The sequence below is a fragment of the Antennarius striatus genome, chromosome 3 (genome assembly GCF_040054535.1).
Source record: "Antennarius striatus isolate MH-2024 chromosome 3, ASM4005453v1, whole genome shotgun sequence".
Taxonomy (NCBI): domain Eukaryota; kingdom Metazoa; phylum Chordata; class Actinopteri; order Lophiiformes; family Antennariidae; genus Antennarius; species Antennarius striatus.
In genome coordinates this window covers 4333746-4351203 of record NC_090778.1, presented here as the reverse complement: position 1 = coordinate 4351203, position 17458 = coordinate 4333746, and the positions used below count along the sequence as shown (strand labels likewise).

Sequence of the window (17458 nt, the reverse complement as noted above, 5' to 3'; positions counted from 1 at the left end):
TATTTAATTTTTTATTATTACTTTTAACCTTTTAGTCTGGCTCTTAATTGAATCTTATTTATTTTATTAATTAAGGATTTATTTAACTTGCCATTTTTTGACTGTTTTTCATTGAATTTTATTTATATGATTACTTTACCTTTTTAGTCCGGCCTCTAAACTTATTTTATTTGTTGTACTACTTTAATTTACTGAATTTTAATCTATACAGTCATCCTTTACCTCCATATCACTTTGGTCGACTGTGGTTGTTGTAAAGTGCTTAACAAATGAAGTTGGATTGGATTGGATTGGATTGGATATCAATTAACTTTTCACTGGTGTTTCCTAACTGCAAACTAGCGAGTTCAGGCTAGCGTTTTCTCTATGTTCTGAACTTCTCATTCATTCATTCATTCATTCATTCATTCATTCATTCATTCATTCATTCATTCATTCATTCATTCATTCATTCACTCACTCATTCATTCATTCACTCATTCATTCATTCATTCATCATCTGAACTGCTTTATCCGCCGTAGTGGGTCACGGGAAGGTGGAGCCTATCCTAGCTGTCGAGTTTCGAGTTGTCACAGGGTATATGTTGTCCCATCCACTACAATCGGGGGACAAATTATCTCTTGACATGGCTTGCAATAAACACATATAATTTTGGTGTGGATGTACTGAAGAAGATTCCACTGAACCATTAACAAATCATTTTTGAAATCAGAAGGCAGGATAGGCAGGCAGTGCTGTTAGAGTGGAAAAGGTTAGAGCTGTGTTAATATTTCTCACAACTGATACCATAATACAAGTATGCTAAAACACTAGATTAGTGGAGGTCCTGACAGTATAGAATAGGCCAACATGGAAAAAACAGTGCAGAAGGAAGACAGAGGGCAGAAGATTGTGATGACTGAAGAGAGTCATCATGTTCTGATGGACCCAATGGTTCTCAACATTTGGACTTGACAGAAGCTGGTAAGCCCTGAACCGACATCCATGTGTGATGGAAACCAATGCCCAGAGAGGCTACCAGGACCCAGCAGGGCCATTGTAGCAGAGTACCCCCAACCCTGGGCAGCCAGGAGAATCCAGAAGCCATCACCTGAAGGGCCATGGTGGACGCCGAGAACCACGTAGACCCAGAGACCAAGAGGAGGCAGTGGCTGCCACCACCTCCTTCGCCTGCCCTACCCAAGTATAGGGTCTCGTACCCCCACACGCCAGTCCGGCAGTCCACAAGCCCGGACAGACCAGAGATAGGGGCCACACCAACCCAAGAGAAATACTGTACCAGAGATCTCCAGTGAGCCGGAAGCCCTTCCAGCGTCGCCACCCTTGGAGGAAGGCTGACCAGAGGTGGTCAGCCCCAACACAACGCCGGCGAGGTGAGAGTAAACATGTTTCAGTGGGTATATGATGGCATCCTCTACTCCAAGAGGATGACATCCTCTTGGAGTACAGGATGGTATCTTCTCCTCTCCTACTGCCCCACTTCTCCCTCCGATCTCACGTTCCATCGTGAACAAGACCCTGAAATACTTAAACTCCTTCACTCGGCAAAGGAATTCATTCCACACTCGGAGAAGGCATTGTATAAAATGCATTTTAGATTTCTGAAATTATAAATTAACCTAAACATCAGTATATGGAAAATAAGGAAATGCTTTATCATGTTCAAAATATACTATGACTGGTTTTTGTTGGGAATTTCCATTAAACAATGGAAATAACCACAAAAAGCATCTGCGCTCAGAGTAAAACCATAACAGTTTTTACACCCAATATTAATACAATGTTCTTATTAATTTCACTATTCTGTTATCAAAGCGCTCGTCTTTGAGTGACGTCACATCGAGGGGCGGGGACAGGCGTCGTGAATGCGTCTTTGTATAAGTGCGTACAGGTGATCTTCAGTGTAGTTTCGGCTCCGTGGAGTCATGGGTAAGATTCAGGAGTTTGAGATCACTTTTGACAAAAACAAAGTGGTATACAGCCCGGGGGACTCTATCTCTGGAACCGTGAAAATCAAACTTGGCCAGTCCCTGCAGTGTAAAGGTAAGATCTCACCTGAAGGCCCGCTGCGTGCATTATTGCACAAATACTTGCGCACCTGGGTCATCGCCTTTTCTAAACAAGGAAGTAACGCATTCATCAAGATTACAGAGACGATTTCCCTCTGTTAAAGTACAACTTTACCTCGGAGTGTCAATTTTACAGACGAAAATGTCGTGTTTGTGGGCTTAATGCGTTCTTTTTCAAGAAGCGTCATTGAATTGTTCATCTGGTATTGTGACGATCTGGATGGGTCCTCAAGGAAATGTGGGAGTTCATGTTGTCATGTTGGCACATAAACATGGCTGGAACCTGGTTAGAAACTCACTGTGATTTTTTTTTTTTAATGTTAATAGTCTAAAATGATTTAAATGTTTATACATTAAATCTAACAAGTACTGATATCATCCAGCTCTGCTTGAGTGATTTCTGTGACTTAGGAAAGCGAGTTTGACAGGATCGTCCCCTAATGTTTATTATAGGATAGGGTTTTCTCTGAAGTGATGCTGTTTGTAAGTGGTCAAACCTGTCATATACTGTATCTGTTGGTATCGGATAGGAAAAGGTGCCAGCTACAGTCATACAAGGAACAAAATACTTGTGACTCGTTACTATATTGACAGTAAGTCATGCCTCATATAAAATTTAATTAGATTAAAAGAAAAAAGGTAACATTCTCATATCAGAATTTGTGGTTTCTAACCCCTTAAACCACATGTGTCAAACTCAAGGCCAGGGGACCAAATATAGCCCACCACATCATTTTATGTGACCCGCAAGAGCATAAAAGGTCAGTGTCTAAAAATAAAAAGGTCAAAAGCGTGCTTGGACCTGAAACTACGTTTTTCACAATGCAGTAATTAAACCCACTTTAACATTGACTAAAATGTTTTGAACAAAGTTTAACTTGTGTTTAATGTTATTTTTCTTTGTTCACTTGGATAGTTACATCCCACTTCAAAGCGGTGATGTACTGTATAATTGTCAGCGTTTGTGTGTTCATCCGTTAGTCTGTCCGAACGTCTGTTAGTCCACCAAATATCTTCGCAACCAGCCCGGGGGTTGCGAAGGAAATGCTTTATCATTTCTTTTGACAAAATGGCTGTCTTTACTGTCAGAAAGAGTGTTTTAGCTAATTATAACACAATCTCTACTCATTTTTAAATGCACTCGATATGTTTCATTGCTCTGATAAATGTCATGCCATGTTTACAGCATCCCTTGCTTATGGGTCTCCAGCCCTTAAAGACATAGAATCTTCACTTATTGTTATTACCGTATATTATTGAGTTCCTCCCGACACATTATAAAAAATGCTGCATCCTCATTAATGCTGCTCACTTGGAACATTCACACAGCTCTTGTGTGAGGAGACTTGCTCCTGGACTTGTGGTGAAAAATTAATGTGTCCTAGATGAGATCAGGGTTACGTGCATCTTGGGGAACTGAACTGACTTTCATTTGGGTCAGACGGGAGGTTTAGTGCATCGGTAGAAGCTTCTTCTGTCCCACTGATGGAACACACCACCTGCATGGAGCTCAGACTGGCGTTAGCTTTACTGTGGCAACTATGTGGACATACAGTACATAATACATGTGATGGGAAGGAGGTTCAAAGTTTCTCACAGTGATACAACATAACCTGCTGTACTATCACAATGAATTCAGTGAACTGAAGTCCAAAATTCTGTCATTATTTGTTGTTCAAAGAATATGGATGTTTTTATTCTTCTTTCTATGTTATAATCTCAACTTCAATAATAAAAATGTAATTAATGAATTAAATTTTCTTTCAGTCATTCATAGTAGGCCAGGATCACATCACCTTCTTTGACTTTAGTTGATTTTCCTCACCAAAGGAGGTCAAGCCAGAAAGATGAGGTTGGAATGATATGTGTTCTACTGTAATCTGAGATCTCACAGGCTTTACTAAGACAATGTGCTGACTAATTATGAGTTTCTGATGTCTTTAGACCTGTGTGGTTTGGGAGCTCCAGGCTGTTGACATTCCACTTCAGGTAGAGCTGGTCAGTCGGGAAGCAAAGCTCTTTCACCATGCGTCATGAGTGACTAATGGGCTATAAAGTGGCATTGGCTTTCAGATAACCAATGTATTAACGGGCAAATATTGACACTGTGTGAAAAAGCAGTGTGTTGCAGTTTCTGTGGTTTTTGCCTAGATGTGATATGACGTTACTGTAGAACTTTCGGAGAGATTTAAAAGGCGTGTCATACTGTTGAAGATGGTGCCGGTATCATTTTAAAATCAGATTTTATCATAATGACGGAATTCTGATGTTGAGGAGATCATACCACCATGCACTGCAACAACAAACAGCAGTGCATGGTGGTATGACGGTAACTTTGTTTCTGTGATGAGTTCAAGGTGTGTCCAACCCACTTTAAAGTGAAACAGCACATGAGGTGAAACAGCTCCTGGTTCTTTTTTTTTTCTCTTTGGAGTTTTGTATGTTCTCCCTGTGTCTGGATTCTTTCTGGGTTCTTTGGCTCCCTCCCACCTCCAAAAACATATAACGTAGGGGAATTGATTTCACCAAATTGTGATCAATGCAATGTAGTTATAATTATAATGTGAGTGGTTGTTTATATTCGGCCTTGTGATACTCTGGTGACGCGGACATGGTGTTCCCCGCCTCTTGCCTGTGATAGGCTGCAGCGAAAACCGTGAAAGAATGTGGATAACCTGCTGAAAGTGAGTCGATTGTAGTCATCTCGACTCCTAGAAGATGAATGAAAGAATGAATTAATGTTGTTTTGGTAGAGGAGCAGTCTTGTAGGATAGTATTCTGCTTATTCCTTCAACTGTTTTAAACATTGGCTTCTGGTCAACTCAGAAGCATGCTTGCAACTGAACCTATTGCTTTCATACTAGAAAATTATTTGGCGATTTTTTTTTCATAACACTAAGGGTTTCAGTTTTTCAAGCAATATATGTCAAGAGTTTGTTGTTTCTTGTTTGTTAAATATCTTGTGTGACATTGAACACTGAAAATTGTGTTTTTCACTTTGCTTCCAATGGCTTTAGGGTTTCCCTGAATTTAAATTAACTGAAACAGTGATATTTATATATTTTCAGAACAAAATAGCAGGAGTAATGAAGAGATGATATTATGTAATTCTAAATATCTATATGCTGTGTTTATCCCTCTTTTTTTTAATCGAGATTACCCTCATCAACATCTGTAACTGAGACATTAGATTCCCCCCCACAAACAAAGTAACACTGAAATCAGATTTTTTCTTGAGACTTAAATCAGGTCTACAATCAGATGCAATACCAGAATTATTGCTGAAGCAGCACCAAACCGCTTCATGTTCCATCATTCATGACGGAAGACCTTTAGAAACAGTATTTATTGTCCATCACCTTCGGTGGCAGCCCATTCCTCAACTCTCGCGCTGTCTGTTGATGAAGCAAACAATAATATCTATCATCTATCCGCTGAGTAATAGGTTAGTCTGGAGCTGATTTGTTTAACAGTTTTTTTTTCAGTCACTAACTCACCTGTGACATTTGTTTGTTGATCAGTTGGTAATTTTAAAGTTGAGCCTCAGGTTCTTTACTCTTCTTTGAACGCGAAGAGTAAGGAACCGGAGGGGAAATGTAAGAAACATTTTGAGGTTCTGTAAAGAGAAAAAGACTCGATGGAAAAGTACAATGTGTAAAAGAGCTATTGCTCATGGTCAGACACTTTTTGCTTCAGCTATTTTCATTTATCTAACACTTTCAAATGTGTTTCTCTGTCTTTACATTCTCATTGGCAGCCCTTAAAGTCAATTGCAATGGTTTTTGTGGCATCACCAGTAAAGTAAACGACACTTCATGGACATTGGAGGAACAATACTTCAACAGCACACTCTCTGTTGCAGACAAAGGTACAGTACAACCCAGCACGGACAACAAAACTGATCCAAAGAGTCTGACCTGTCCTGCACCCGTTATCAATGCAGAACACACACCCTGTAGATTGTAAAGTGCTACAGATTTAGTTGGTACACTTAATCATTTGAGAGCAGTTCATGTAAAGTACTAGTATGGAAATGATTCTCAATGTCTCTTTAAATACCACGTCGAAAACAACAGAAAAAATGTCCTCAGTGCACAAAACAGAAACATTGTTAACAGCATAACAGTGATGATACAATCAAACACATTTCTTATTTTGTCAGTATTGTGTAGCCTTGGCTTGAGAACATTGTGTTTCCTCTGTCCTCTACAGGAACCCTCAAGCAGGGAGAACACACATTTCCTTTCAAGTTCCTCATTCCAGGTAGGAGGAGTGTAGCGTGGAGCCCGAGGTTGGACACTTGTCACTGTGCATTCTTTCCTTTGTTGACTGGCTTGTTGTCACAATTTCACAGCCTGACAGACATGTCCGAGCATGTTGTTTCCTTTACTTCTCTAACACCTTAAAAAAAGGGAGTGGGGGGGCCAAAGAGTCAACTGGACTTGCTAAAAGTTTTTTGAAGATGTTTCCTCAGTTTAAGATCATCAACTTTGGGTATTCAAATTATTCAGTTGCATCTGTCAAAGAGGGGATGTTGCCTTCTGTTTATTGGTTGGATTAGCAGGATTATCAATAAATCAACCAGTCAATCAAACTTTATTTATAAAGCGCTTTTCATACAAAATGAGTGCCCAAAATGCTTTACGTAAAAACTACAAAAAATAGTTTACACAAGAAATACCCCCCCCCCCACACACACACACACGTGTTATGTAAGCATGCGTGATGTGTCTCAGGGAGAAACTTGTAAGGGGATGTGCCTTCCTCAAGGCAAGGGCACCTCAGGAGTACGCAGGAGATGAACCGGCACCTCTCCACTCACACTTTAGACTTTTTGGTCCACAAGAGTCTTGAACCGGCCACCCTCCAGTCCCCAGCCCAAGACCCAGTGGTTTGAGCTACTGCCAATAATGCAATTCTGATCATCAAATCAGATTTTTTAGAAGGATGAAGCATGGGCTACGAAAGAACTATTAAATAATTTATGTTCAGATTCAGATAAATCAAGAATATTTTGCATGTTAGAGGGATGCTGCTGGGAGTTATTCCACATTACTTGGAGTGGGACTAGACAACCGTCATATTCAAACAAATTTTAAAAGTTAACCTTAGTTAGGATTAATGGAGATTTATTTATTCAACATAAAACTCAAAGCAATGAGAACATTGCTATACTCTTAAGTATAGAGTAATCAGAGTAAATGTTTAAATAAATGTAGGAGCAATTTATTTTTTGAACTATAATTTTATGAGGGATGGAGACATAGACATAGACAGACAGACACCCAGAGAGAGACACATTTCCTGCTAATCAAGTTGTTTATTATGTGCTCTTATTCATGAGGAAATAATCCGTCCACGTGTTTAATATTTGTCAGGCTGCTTATATACTGGTCTCTTCTAGGTAAACATTCTGTCACAATCACCAAGGAAGATCACAGAAACTCAAAAGCAGACCAACCAGTCTTTGTGTGCTGACATGCCCCAGTCTGTCATTCGACATGTTTGTGTTACCATCACGAGAGTGTCTGCAGGGGAAACAAAATACGCTGAAGACTTGACTTGAAAAATCACGAGGGGAAATGTTAATTTGTTTCTAAAGTGAAAAATATGGAAAAATTACTTTATATAGCAGGAGAGTATTATATATTTATATGCTGTGAGTTGAGACGTTGTCTAGTTGTTCGAAGAACTTCCTTTGAATAATTACCAATTTAAGAAAAGTAAAAGGAAGATACAAACTATGTCAGAACCCTATTAAAACAATCCATTTATCTGAGTTATGCAGTAAAACTAATGTTTGTCTTCCTCCCCACAGCTACTGCTCCAACATCTTTTGAAGGCAGCTATGGAAAGATCATTTACAGACTGAGAGCTTTTATTGACACACCACGATTTTCCAAGGACTACAACATAGAGAAAGCATTCTACCTTTTAAGGCTCCTCAACCTGAATGAGCTTCCAGACATATGGGTGAGATATGATCAGGTGTACACAGTATGTACAGTTTGACCATACACAAGGATGATTTTGGTTCTAAACACACCTGTCTCTTGTTCATCCCAATATAACCAGAAATGGGCAATTTGTGGCGGTGGGGTGTGGGGTGTGTGTTAAGTTTAAAACCATTTAATTGTATGTTCACCAATCTATATATACCTGTAATGTGGGTTGTTGTTTTGATTGTGGATTATGTACAAATTCTACCAGAGCAGGATTAAAAGAGTCAGGCTTTCTTAATGGAGTTGAATCAACAAAAACTTGAATCCATAGTCATCGGAGCTGATGACTGGCATCATACATCATGGAGGTTATCAACTTTCTTTGTCGGCCAAAGATTTGAAATAACAACTGTTGACTACTGACCCGATCACATTTAATCTTATAAGAGCTAGATTCTCTCCATTCTAGAGACCACAATTAGAACTACTACTCCAGGGGGTGAATATGTGTCAACAGGTGCTGGCTGCTTCCTCTCTTTGCTCTCTTTAATCAGACAGGTCTGTTCAGACAAAGTAAGCAGTGCTGCAGTCCTGGTTGCGCAGCAACTTTTTTATGATTGGTTTTAAGGGCATTTATTGTCACGCAACAGTGGTTCTCAGACTTGTGTAAGATTCCCTAGACCAGAAGTGTCCGAACTGTTTGTGAGGAGGGTTGGATTTTGATAATGTGAATGTGCACAAGGACAAACAGTCCCTCAATACATTATCTCAGTATCTCAGTACGCATGGAAGGTCTGGTTGGAGAGCAGTGGTAGACGTATGTAAAATGTCATGAAGGTGAGATTTCCTTAGTCTTGATCACAAACGGTTCTAGTTCAAGTTCATAACAGAACATTTTCTCACACAAACATGTTGAGTCAAACAGTCTTAATATTATCTTTGTGAAAGTGCATATCTCTGGAAACTTGCACTTATTCAGTTGCTGGTAAAAAAGACGTGAGAGAGCTGCAGGTGTTGCTGTGTCACTCGTCAGCTTTTGCATCAGTCGTCCCTTCACAGACAAAAAATATTCCGTTTGTCCATTTAGAGAAAAAATAAATCATGACATTGTGGTTCTCCTGCAAACACACCTTACATATAAGCATGTACCATGTACAAGTATTAATAGTTTTACTATTAACGAGCAAACACTCTCAAATCAGGTAGACAGTTATTTCAGCTTATTGTAATTTCCACCTTTCCTAGGCTGCAGTTTCATTGTCCACTTTCCAGTAGAAGGGTCAAAGCAAACTTTATTCTGACAGTTAAGTGTGGGCTGTGAACATCTACAGAGCTCTTTGGAGTGGTGACAAGAGGAGAGGAGAGGAGAAAAGGAATTGCATGCTCAATTTGCGCACAGGATGGTGGGCTAAATATAACATATTTTAGACATAAGGCAGATATTAAATCCCTCTGCGCACCGGACTTTGGACATGCCTGCTCTAGACACTTCTCTTGAATACACCGTGTCCCAATAATATAGAATTTTGGTCAGATCTTCTAAATACACTCGTCCTTATATTAGCATGAAAACATGAGGTGGTCATCTACTGATCATGTCAATAATGTAACCATTTTAATATATGTATTAAAACGGTGAACATTTCCTTTAACAAACTAGCCGTTTGTGTACATTTTGATAGATCCATCATGCTAAAACACGTCCCTTCTCCTCACAGGGAAAATGCTCATCTGAAGTGACTCAGCAGTTCACCTACATGCTGGTGAAAACTGGCACAGTGGTCCTGAAGGCCCAGCTCGACATGAGAGGTTATACTCCAGGCCAAATCATCCAGGTGATGGCCAACTTCCATAATCAGTCTGGGAAAACCACAGGAAACATGGTCGCCAGCCTGATGCAGGTGAACACCCGTTTTATCTCCAGTATATACTGCTGATGCGTTTCTGATTTTGAACCAATGTTTGAAAATTTTCTGAGAAAACACCGTGGGAGGAGTGTTTGGTATTCATCAAAAGTGGTCACTGAATGAGTAAACTATTTAGTCTCCAATGAGTCCAATCCTGACAATCCTTGTCTGTGTGTGTTTCTAGAGGGTGATCTACGAGACAAAGAAACCTACCCATGATGTCAGGCCAATTGCGGTGGTGGAAGGTGGTGTGGTGAAGGCCGGAAAGGAGGTGGAGTGGAAGGAGCAAATCATTGTTCCTCCTCTTCCTCAGTCCTCCCTCACCGGCTGTGATCTTATAAGAATTGAATATTACGTCAAAGTAAGATATGCTTGCCTTCTGTCACAGTTAAGTGCCTGTTTAGGTGGTCTTCATAAAAAAATGTACCTATTGCTCTTAAGATGTTATAACGTCTACAGATAAATGAAGCCACCAAATAATGCAATTTAAACAAGGATTTAAAAGAGGCTCATCACTAAATGAACATTCAGTCATTTTTTACTCATCCCATCTACTCTTTCTGACTTTCCAATGGAAAGCCAGATAGTTTCTTAGTCCACAAAACATGTCAGGGGTTTTAAAGGAACATTGTTCTGAACGAGTGAATGTGGTGAAGACTTTTCAAAATATGCTAAAAGAACACAGGGAAGGGAAATTATTAGTCCACTCTAACACATGCTGGTAGTTAGTGTGTATCTATATGTATAATACAGTATATAATACATATATGTGTATATATGTGTGTGTGTGTGTGTATATACATATATATATATATATATATATATATATATATATATATATATATATATATATATATATATATACATACATACATATACATACAAGGAGTTAAGTATTGCAGCAGATTTTTAATCAAAAAGTTGCTACTGGCAGCTACATTTTGAAACTAAAAATTTATACTTAAAAGTGTCTGCAGTTAAGAAGAATGCTGCAAAGCTACTTTGTGTTTATGTGAAGGTCTTAGAAAAAATATCAGGACTTTGAATTGTAATGTCGGTGAGTAGATGATGACTGAATCTGTATTTTTAGATGTGTTAACATTCACTTATCAGTGAATTGCAGTAGTTGCTCAGTGATGTGATAAATCAGTTTTGCAGCTGAAATGTTTACGTTGTGATTTGGTTATTGACTCACAAAAATGTGTTAAACCTGCAGTGTCTAATAGAATGAGAATTAAATAAGATTTTGTTATGTATGAATTCTGTGGTTCTCCAGGAAGTAACTCACTTTGTTTTCCTGTGAATCAGGTCAGTCTAAAGTCTCCTGATGTCCAGCTGATGTTACCCATTCATATCGGGAATGTCTCACTAGACAAAAAATTCAAACCCTCCAAAAAAACTACTCCTCCTTTCTTGGCCAAAACTGAAGATACCTCCACCCCTGACACCTCCACCCTTGATACCTCCACCCCTGATGGCACCCCCAACCTGTCATACCCAGCTCCCCGTCCTGCACCTCGCTCCAGGATGTCCTCCCATAGTGCCCCTAGTGCTCCTCCAACGGAGTACCCACAAGGAGCAGAAGGTGGGACTCCACTTAATGATGGCTTCCCCAATAAGCGCCAGTCTCAGCTGGTGTCACCCAATGCTTTCAGTTATGCTCCCGGCCTCTTTTTCGCTAAGAACCAGCAGCACAATGGACCCAACACTACAATCAGCGACCAAGCCCTCAGGGGGTCCATAGAGGCCACAAGACCTTACCCTAATGGGGGTGCTGGCCCGCTACCGGAACCACACGCCCTTCCTCCACAATATGACTCCTCCACATATCCACAAGGTCAGTTGACACACGCTTGCCTTATCCTAATCATTTAGTAAATGTCTTTAAATCACATGGATTTCTCCGCAGGCCAACAGCCTTAAGCTCAAGGCATCAAAATGTGAGCATTACTGAGAGGTTGGAGTTCTTTTTTCGTCCTGGATTCTGACTTTCAAGCAAGCAAGAATGAATTTTACTACTAGTTTAAAGGTACTCAGTGTACCTTTAACCTGGTAGTAAGACATGAGTCTTACTTTTCACGGCTGTGTGAAGACAAAACTCCAATGCAGTTGACTTGTGCTGAAATGTGTCAACATGAAATGTCTACTATTTCAGCAGACATAGTAGACATTTCATGTTGACACAGAAAAATACAGATCACTCTAAGGATGAATGTGAGCTTTCGCAAAACCCAAATCTGACCTGAACTAAAAGCCTGGACTAAACAATGAGGATTGGATGTCCAATCAGAGCCTCTCTACTCTCACTCCAATCATACCAGTCAAATGAATGGCTTCATAGTGACATAGGTTAGCAATAAGCTGTAAAACCAACATTGTCATGTCCCCAGTTCCAGTTTTCCCTCCTGTCCTCAGTATTTAGAATTCAGTCCCACTCAATCATCGCATTCCTGTCACCTGTGTTGCTGCAGCCACCTGCATTTCATCCAATCAGATTCCAATCTACTTATGCTCTGCTCAAGCCTCAGTTTGGGGCCAGATCGTCCTGTCATGGGTGTGGTTTTGGCCCAAAAGATCGTGAGATCAGGCAGGGAACGGACATACAGGAAAAATCCAAGTAACGAGCAAAAATCACAAGGAAATCCAAGAATCCAAGAAAGTGCTGGACAAGATGGACCAAAGGTTTCCAGCTCTTCCTGTTCCGGTGGCAGTGTTGCCTTTGGGCCAGATTTTAGTCACTCATCCAACACTTCAGGATTCTTGGATTTCTGTGTGGCTTTTCCTTGTTTTCTGGATTTTGTCTGTTCTTTTGTTGTTGCCGGTCTGATTTTCTAAATGCCTGGTGTAGGATTTTTGATTGTATTAAAACTATGAATGTAGACCTCTCCCCTGGTATACTGCTTTTGGGTCCAAACCTCATTGGTGACAAATTTCCCTCTTTTCTTAACCGTGGGCAGATATTTTTTTATTCATGTTTTTACCTATTTAGGGGCAGTTGAACTTGTGGGGTTTTCATGTAATTTTGCTTACATTATGTGATGAAGGTTTTGATTTGTCCACATCACACACGGAGTTTCTGCATTAGTGGACACACATTTGGAAACACATTTTGTAGTACCGGTATATCTCTGATTTTTATAAGCTGCTTCATTCTGTGATTTTTATAGATTAGAAAATTATTTATTTGATCTTAAATATACTGTTAACTATCAGTTGTTAGTGTAAAACCATGAGATGTCTGACTTAGTTTGACCGATTTATACAGGTACTGAAAAGCACATTTATGAGAATTTAATGTTATGTCTTAATCAGCCTCAGTCACTGAGATGTTTTTATAATCCACCTTCACAGTGTATTAATTTGAGTAGCATTTTAGATTTTTATGCTATTATTATTATAGAAAGCATAATAATAGATTGAAACAGAATTCATAATGTTATGTATTGGAAAATCACAGCTAAATGGCATGTGGGCATGTACTAATCAACAGATCTGATTGTGTCTATTACAGAGGCTCCCCCTTCTTATGACGAGAGCTTTAACATATGAGGTGGATAACCCAGCAGCGGCCTCCCACGACTATGACATCACTTCACCATGACATCAAACAAACAACTGGAACAGCCGCATTTTATGCAGCATTCCAAGACACAAATTTATGTGACCTTGTTTGAAAATATTTAAGACTCATCCCAAGTTGAAAGCTACTTCTGTTGTGACAGAAACAATTCTAATTGAATTGAAAGTGAATTTTAGTCAAACATTTTTGTCAAACAAACCTTCATTTTTTCCTAGGAGTTGTTTGATTCAGTCCAGCCACACTCATTCAACATTATATTGAAATGAAGCGGTGTTGATGTACTTTTAGCACTTTGAACCTTTGAAGGGATGAGAAAAGGGATGTGTACGTTTTTTTATTTGCTGTTTTTGTACAGTAGTTGCAGACATGTTTTTAGTTGTGGGTTAATTAGATGGCATCTGTGATGTCAAGTATGCAAGTTTGATGTATGCAAATTGAGATAAACAAACCATTCCTGTCAGTCTGTTGTCTTATTTCTTTCAAAACCAAATTACAAAAATTGAAAAATCAAAATTTTATGCCAAAATTTTACTACTTAAGATTCAGTTTCAAAAGTTTAAAAATGGTTTGTGTGCTTAACTAGCTTTGGATAAGAAGTTTTTAAGTTTGTTAACAATCCATATTATGGCTGTTGTAGGTTGTACCTATAGAATTATAAAACTGTAATTGTTGGCCATGTTAGTTCCATGTCTGAAACTTGTGTTGTGATTATTGTAGACTTCTGTTGAATGTTTTTTTTTTGTTTTCTACGCGCTGGATACACTTTCATTGTCTACATTCTTGTACTCATTGTATAATGTGTCTTCCTTGACACCTTCTTGATGTAGTCCATCATTTTTCTTAATTAAAATTTGTGAAAAGGATGTGACATTTCTCGATAAAGTTGAATCCATCAAACACAGAAACAAAATTGGATTTATTTATTGTCTTTTTTCCAATTGCTGCATGGATTCTAATAAATCTTTTGAAAATGTTGGTAACTGTGTCGTACTTTTATGTGGAATAAGGACATCTTACCTCCCACGTAATGAAGACCCTAGAGCGACTGGTCCTGGAGCTCATGCGTCCACAGGTGCAGGGTGCAATTGACCCTCTCCAGTTCGCCTATCAGGCCAAGGTTTGGGTTGACGACGCTGTCTTGTACCTCCTCCACCGTGTGCTCTCCTACCTGGACACCGGGGGCTGTGCCATCAGGGTGCTCTTTGACTTTTCTAGCACCTTCAACACCATCCAGCCCCGGCTCCTACAGGAAAAACTGACCTCCATGGCTGTGGACCCCTACCTCGTGAGCTGGATCACGGACTACCTAACGGACAGACCCCAGTACGTCCGTATGGGGGACAGTTTTTCTTCTATGTTGACCAGCAGCACGGGGGCACCACAGGGGACCGTGCTCTCCCCCATTCTCTTCACCCTCTACACATCGGACTTCAAGCACAACTCGGATACATGCCACATACAGAAGTACTCCGATGACACTGCGATTGTGGCATGTATCCAGGAGGGTGATGAGGGGGGGTACAGGGCATTGGTGGCTGACTTCGTGGAGTGGTGCCAGCAGAACCAGCTCCAGCTCAACGTGTCCAAGACAAAGGAGATGGTGCTGGATTTCCGGCGGGCACCTCCCTCTCCACAGCCAGTGATCATCGAGGGCAGTGAGGTGGAGGTGGTAGGTAACTATAAGTACCTGGGACTGCAGCTAGACAGCAGACCGGACTGGTCACTCAACTCGGACTGTGTGTTCAAGAAGGGGCAGAGCAGGATGTACTTCCTGAGGAGGCTGGCCTCCTTCAACATCTGTCCTAAGCTCCTTCTCATGTTCTATCAGTCCGTAGTCTCCAGTGTGCTGTCATATGCCATTGTGTGTTGGGGTGGGGGGGCCAGGAAAAGAGATATGGACCGTCTTAACAGACTCATCCACAGAGCGGGCTCAGTGGTCGGGCTGAGCCTGGACTCTGTGGAGACAGTTCTAGGGAGCAGGACCATGTCTAAAGTCAGGGCTATCATGAACAACACCAGGCACCCCCTACACACCACCTTCCCCCAGCAGAGAAGCATCTTCAGCGACAGACTGCTGTCACACAGCGCCTCCACAGAGAGGATGAGGTCCTCCTTCGTGCCCCGTGCCATCAGGGGTTACAATGACTCTCTCAGGAGGAGCGGGGGGGAGGTGGCGAGGTCAGCACACGGTTAAATGGATTTGGATTTAATTTCATTTTATACTGTTTATATTTTAATTTTTTTAGTATATGTACTGTTAATGCTACATGTGTCTGTTATGTGTCTGTTAGTGTAGTGTTTTTGTTTTTTCCTGGTGTTTGGCTGAGCAGTGGATGCGTGCAATTTCCTCCGGGATTATTAAAGTATCTATCTATCTATTGTGTTCTTTTTTCAAATGTCGAATTCCCTTTACTGATGCTATTAAAATACTCCTTTTGTTGATAGTAATTTATCATGTCAATAAAAATAGATATCTTACATCTGGGCAACATGTCGTATCCAGTGGCACAGACTTCTTCTTCTTTTCCTTTCGGCTTTTCCCTTCAGGGGTCGCCACAGCGAATCAATTTCCTCCATCTAGCCCTATCCTTTGAATCCTCTTCTCTCACACCAACTACCTTCATGTCTTCCCTCATTACATCCATAAACCTCCTCTTTGGTCTCCCTCTAGGCCTCCTGCCTGGCAGTTCAAAACTCAACATCCGTCTACCAATATGTTCACTATCTCTCCTCTGGACATGTCCAAACCATCTCAGTCTGGCCTCTCTGACTTTATCTCCAAAACCTCTAACATGTGCTGTCCCTCTGACGTACTCATTCCTGATCCTATCCTTCCTGGTCACTCCCAGAGAAAACCTCAGCATCTTCATCTCTGCTACCTCCAGCTCTGTCTCCTGTCTTTTCCTCAGTGACACTGTCTCTAGACCAAACAACATCGCTGATCTCACCACAGTTTTGTACACCTTTCCTTTCATTTTAGCTGAAACTCTTCTATCACACATCACACCTGACACTTTCCTCCACCCGTTCCATCCTGCCTGGACACGCTTCTTCACCTCTTTTCCACACTCTCCATTGCTCTGGACTGTTGAGCCTAAGTACTTAAAATCCTCCACCTTCTTGATCTCTTCTCCCTGTAACCTCACTCTTCCACTTGGGTTCCTCTCATTCACACACATGTACTCTGTCTTACTGCGGCTAACCTTCATTCCTCTCCTTTCCAGGACAAACCTCCACCTCTCTAGCTTCTCCTCCACCTGTTCCCTGCTCTCACTGCAGATCACAATGTCATCTGCAAACATCATAGTCCATGGAGATTCCTGTCTAACCTCGTCTGTCAGCCTGTCTATCACCATAGCGAACAAGAAGGGGCTCAGAGCTGATCCCTGATGCAGTCCCACCTCCACCTTGAACTCCTCTGTCACACCTACAGCACACCTCACCACTGTCTTACAGTCCTCATACATGTCCTGCACCGCTCTAACATACTTCTCTGCCACTCCAGACTTCCTCATACAATACCACAGTTCCTCTCTGGGCACCCTGTCGTAAGCTTTCTCCAGATCTACAAAAACACAATGCAGCTCCCTCTGGCCTTCTCTATACTTCTCTATCAACATCCTCAACGCAAATACTGCATCTGTAGTACTCTTTTTTGGCATGAAACCATACTGCTGCTCACAAATGTTCACTTCTGCCCTTAGTCTAGCTTCCACTACTCTCTCCCATAACTTCATTGTATGGCTCATCAGCTTTATTCCTCTGTAGTTGCCACAACTCTGCACATCTCCCTTGTTCTTAAAAATGGGCACCAGCACACTTCTCCTCCATTCCTCAGGCATCTTCTCACTATCTAAGATCCTGTTGAACAACCCAGTCAGAAACTCTACTGCCACCTCTCCTAGACACTTCCAAACCTCTACAGGTATATCATCAGGACCGACTGCCTTTCCACTCTT

At 40.9% G+C, this 17458-nt stretch overlaps 1 protein-coding gene across 1 annotated transcript; it reads left to right on the top strand.

Annotated features, from left to right (window-relative positions):
• The first annotated feature begins 1879 nt into the window (after positions 1–1879).
• On the top strand, positions 1880–14426 carry arrdc1a (arrestin domain containing 1a). The gene is made up of 8 exons (XM_068311952.1): positions 1880–2044; positions 5828–5938; positions 6283–6333; positions 7889–8043; positions 9731–9913; positions 10104–10280; positions 11228–11756; positions 13431–14426. The coding sequence occupies exons 1-8, from the start codon at positions 1927–1929 to the stop codon at positions 13466–13468; spliced, it is 1362 nt and encodes a 453-aa protein (XP_068168053.1). The 5' UTR covers positions 1880–1926; the 3' UTR covers positions 13469–14426.
• The last annotated feature ends 3032 nt before the right edge of the window (positions 14427–17458 follow it).